Source organism: Opisthorchis viverrini (assembly GCF_000715545.1).
Source record: "Opisthorchis viverrini unplaced genomic scaffold opera_v5_89, whole genome shotgun sequence".
Classification (NCBI taxonomy): Eukaryota; Metazoa; Platyhelminthes; class Trematoda; order Opisthorchiida; family Opisthorchiidae; genus Opisthorchis; species Opisthorchis viverrini.
Genome location: NW_008751744.1, coordinates 167,444 through 172,148, shown reverse-complemented (window position 1 = coordinate 172,148; position 4,705 = coordinate 167,444). Strand labels below are relative to the sequence as shown.

Below are 4,705 nucleotides of genomic sequence, written 5' to 3'. Positions count from 1 at the left end.
CACACTACCCTGAATAACTCCACTGGTAATGGGGAGGGCTGAGGAGCAGATATCCCCGATTTTGGTGGCCTGGGTTCTACCAGGGAGGTAAGAAGCGAACCATCGCATTATTGGTCCACCAAACCCCAAAGCTCGTAATTTGTTGAAGGTACACCGTGGGGAACTTGGTCAAATGCCTTGCGAATATCAAGGTACATAAGGATAATACATAGTCCGGTATCGTAGGCGGACGACATATGATTGAGGAAATAAAACTGGCACGTGTTAGCTGACCGCCGTGCCATAAACCCATACTGCCGGTTGCTAGGGGTTTTGGTGGCGAGCAGGTATTTCATGACACGAACTTTGATAAGGCGCTCTAGGGTACGAAGTAGTAAATAGGTATGGTGGATGCCACGATAGCTGGCTAGAGTAGTTCGTGGACCTGACTTATAGTGTGGGACAATCGTAGAGTGCTTCCACTGACTAGGGACTGTGCCAGTGATAAGGGAGATATTGAAGAGCGGTCGACTTCTCACGCTTTTCAAGGGCGAGTTTGGCCTTGGTAATATCAGTCATAAGTTTGTTGATTACGATAAAGAGGGAGAGATCATGTGATTCAAGGAATAGCCTACGATACTTCCTGAGTTTATGGCGTGTAGCGGGTAGTCGTGTGGATGGATGACAACCAAAAGCATGGGAAGCTCGTGTGGGAGCAACTAGGTATAATGACGATAGTAAGTTGACGTAAAAGATGTTAGCCACGCTTTGCGTGTCACCAGAGAGGAAGAACTCGTCCCAGGTCTTATGGCGCAATGAGATTGCAAAGGCTTCAAGAATGCCCGGGGAAAGGATTAAAGAGTTTAAGGGAGGATGAGTAGCTGAAGGTAGAATACTTGTCTAGCTGCAAGTTACGTTACAATGGTCGCTGTCAGGAAACTTCGGACCAACTGCAGCGGTGGGACACAGATAGCTGTTGACGAGGGCAATGTCCTGGGTGTGGGCACCGCGTGTTGGTTGCCTTACAAGCTGGGACCAGCCTTCGACATTAAGTTGGGTAAGCAGGGGCGAGAGGCGCAAAGGGGAGTTTTGTTGAGACCAGGCAATCTCAGGAAGGTTGAGATCCCCAACGATTAGTTTGTTCGGGTGAGGTAGAGCTGACTAGATGTAGAGTTGACTAGACATGTATTCGGAATAGGTTGAGGTGTATTCATATCTAAGGGTTACGGGGTGAATAGTGGCTGAAGTAGGTTTGGATCCACGGCAGAAGGTAGAGCATAAAGTTCATCGTGGGTGGGTATATCTCTTGAATGCTGGTATGCAGTTGGAAGCGGTTGGGGGTTAGGAGGGATTTTGAGACATGAATTCAGTCACATCGGCAGGAGCTGTGGAGAGTGACACGGTGCAGAAAGTGGCGCTAGTTGTGGGGAGATGGGTCGTGTCCGAAAATGACCTACATTTGGGACAGAAGCGGACATGTAGGACGGTGTAGGCACATATGAGCCTGAGCTGGCCGCCGGTTTTTGCGGATGTGAAGTGTCACCAGGCTCGTGGCACGTGTGGTTTGGTGTATTCTTTATGTAATTATAGGGAGGCCGAAGCAAGGTGTAGTTATCTTGATAAGAACGAAGGACAGGTTCTCGAGGGCGTAGTTGAGAGAGAGGGTGTAGTTGAAGTCGAGAGCGTATTTTGGCGGAGGTGTAATACAAAGAGACAGCAAATCAGAGGGCCTCTGACAAGAACGAGGGTTGTCAACACCTGGCGTGGTCATTGCGCCGGTTGAGAGACGTACCGCATCAGTCGTTTCAACATTATGAGAAATTCCTACTCGGTTGATAGGGACGTTTTCAGTTTTCACTGATGGTGAAGCACAGAATCCATTTGCAGGAGCAATAGAGGACTCAGGGTTTTACGAGGCTACAAAGCTAGGCGCTGCGGAATGGTTTGGTGTGGGTTCACTGCTGGCAGTAATCACGGAGCATTGAGAGTCTAAGGGTATCTTGTGCGCGTCAAGTCAACTATTGGCGGTTGATGTGGCAACAGGTTGAGGCAGCTTGTTGGTAAGCTGCTTTTGTATTTGAGTACGGGCTGTTTTGATTTTTATGGTTTGGAATGTTTTGGTAGAGGAGAGAGGAGCATGGGGCGTGAGCGAACGCGCGGCACCCCTTTTATCCCGGAGTTGCATTATTATTGGCAGCGCGGATGGCTTTAGCTTTTGCGCCGCCGAGCTGCGTACATGGTGTCAAGCGTTTCACATGCAGACATGATGGCGGTTTCGGTATGCTCAAACGGAATTCAATCGGGTGTGTTGAGCATTAGGACCTGGTGCCGAATTGGCTTCGTTGAAAAATCTCAAACGCAACCGTGTCAATTGCAGTAGATGATTTTTCTAGGTTGATGGGATGACATGTTGCGTCAGGATTTAGGAGGCATGCAATCGACTGTTTGGTTCGGATGAGAAACATTTCATTTTTCATCTTTTGCACCCGTGTTCTGAGATTCTCCAAGTTGAGCCTGAGCTGGCCGCCGGTTTTTGCGGATGTGAAGTGTCACCAGGCTCGTGGCACGTGTGGTTTGGTGTATTCTTTATGTAATTATAGGGAGGCCGAAGCAAGGTGTAGTTATCTTGATAAGAACGAAGGACAGGTTCTCGAGGGCGTAGTTGAGAGAGAGGGTGTAGTTGAAGTCGAGAGCGTATTTTGGCGGAGGTGTAATACAAAGAGACAGCAAATCAGAGGGCCTCTGACAAGAACGAGGGTTGTCAACACCTGGCGTGGTCATTGCGCCGGTTGAGAGACGTACCGCATCAGTCGTTTCAACATTATGAGAAATTCCTACTCGGTTGATAGGGACGTTTTCAGTTTTCACTGATGGTGAAGCACAGAATCCATTTGCAGGAGCAATAGAGGACTCAGGGTTTTACGAGGCTACAAAGCTAGACGCTGCTGAATGGTTTGGTGTGGGTTCACTGCTGGCAGTAATCACGGAGCATTGAGAGTCTAAGGGTATCTTGTGCGCGTCAAGTCAACTATTGGCGGTTGATGTGGCAACAGGTTGAGGCAGCTTGTTGGTAAGCTGCTTTTGTATTCGAGTACGGGCTGTTTTGATTTTTATGGTTTGGAATGTTTTGGTAGAGGAGAGAGGAGCATGGGGCGTGAGCGAACGCGCGGCACCCCTTTTATCCCGGAGTTGCATTATTATTGGCAACGCGGATGGCTTTAGCTTTTGCGCCGCCGAGCTGCGTACATGGTGTCAAGCGTTTCACATGCAGACATGATGGCGGTTTCGGTATGCTCAAACGGAATTCAATCGGGTGTGTTGAGCATTAGGACCTGGTGCCGAATTGGCTTCGTTGAAAAATCTCAAACGCAACCGTGTCAATTGCAGTAGATGATTTTTCTAGGTTGATGGGATGACATGTTGCGTCAGGATTTAGGAGGCATGCAATCGACTGTTTGGTTCGGATGAGAAACATTTCATTTTTCATCTTTTGCACCCGTGTTCTGAGATTCTCCAAGTCTTTCAGGACCTGAGATTCCATTGGCATCTGTGAGAGAAGAGTGTTATTAGGTTGAAAAGCCTAACATATGTCGGTGAGAACTACTGAACAGGCTGGGGTCGCTGAAGTGCCGTCTTTGCCGGATTTGGGAGCTGGGTCTTCTGGCAGTGAGCCTTTCTTTGAAGATATTGGAAAGATGGATGACGAAGAATCGTGCTCTGGCAACCGCTTTGAGAAAGAAGCCGGGAGCAGTGTCATAGTGAGATATTTTGGGGCAGGTTGAGAAATAACTGGTTTGTGGGAAAATGTTGGGAGATCTAAATGGTAGTAGGGAAATTCTAGATCGTATTGCTAGGGTCACAGTCCACCTTGGCCACCAATGTTGGCTTGTAATTTAGATAGGACAGTGAAGGCGTGGCATGGAAAGTTGCCGCACGTCGGCAGAAGCGATTATGCAGATGAGAACTAAACGTGCTCAACAAACTGGGGACTAACACTGATTAGGCCTATTGAACAAGGGAAACCTGTTAGCCTTTTGCTCGTGGCTAATTGGGGATACACCGCAAAAGGTAACTATGTAGTACAAGGATGCTTAAAGACCTATGGATGAACCCGAATCCCAAAAAGCCTGACCTGACCTTGAAATTTTACTTTATCGGACGTCTCCCGAACGGAAGAAGATGGCAGACCGACGCCGACTCCAAACGACTCGCTTCCAACTAGACCCAAGAAGGACCCGTTGCTGAGTTTCCTCAAGTAAAGGTTTTGAGATATAACCATCACCCCAAAACCGGTTAATTTCCGAGTTATTGTTTATTTTCTCTTCAAAAAATTTGAACTTTTAAACTTCGCGGTTTTCCCGCCACACTGAACCTTAATCCTATAGATCAAGCCTTTTCCTATTTGCCAGTTGGACTTCATGAGCACCAGATTTATTGTCCCCCAATGTCGTCCAACGTATATGTAATCGACGGTGTCCCCACTGTACTTTGCTTTTATTTGGGTCAGTAAAAGCCCTCTTCTGAAGACCTGGTCTTTCTGTCTCTCTGCGCAGAGTGTTTGGGCTCGCGACATTGTTGTGGGTTCACGCACAACCAACGATCACGCAAGTTTCTAACACATAACAAATTTCAAGGCTGGTTGCATGTATAAGTCTCCTTGACGGCGCACTAAACTGACCAATCGCGGCAGTGCTGTGTTTTACGTTATGGAGGAATTGACATTCGT

At 47.8% G+C, this 4,705-nt stretch overlaps 1 protein-coding gene across 1 annotated transcript in view; it reads right to left on the bottom strand.

Annotated features, from left to right (window-relative positions):
- The window catches only part of T265_04958 (hypothetical protein), a gene marked incomplete at both ends in the record, with an annotated part of 5,112 nt that extends 5,004 nt beyond the window's left edge, over positions 1 to 108 (bottom strand). Inside the window, one exon of the mRNA XM_009169835.1 lies at positions 4 to 108. Within this exon, the coding sequence (XP_009168099.1) occupies positions 4 to 108 (105 nt within the window). The remainder of the gene's footprint in view (positions 1 to 3) is intronic.
- Between the last annotated feature and the right edge of the window lie 4,597 nt (positions 109 to 4,705).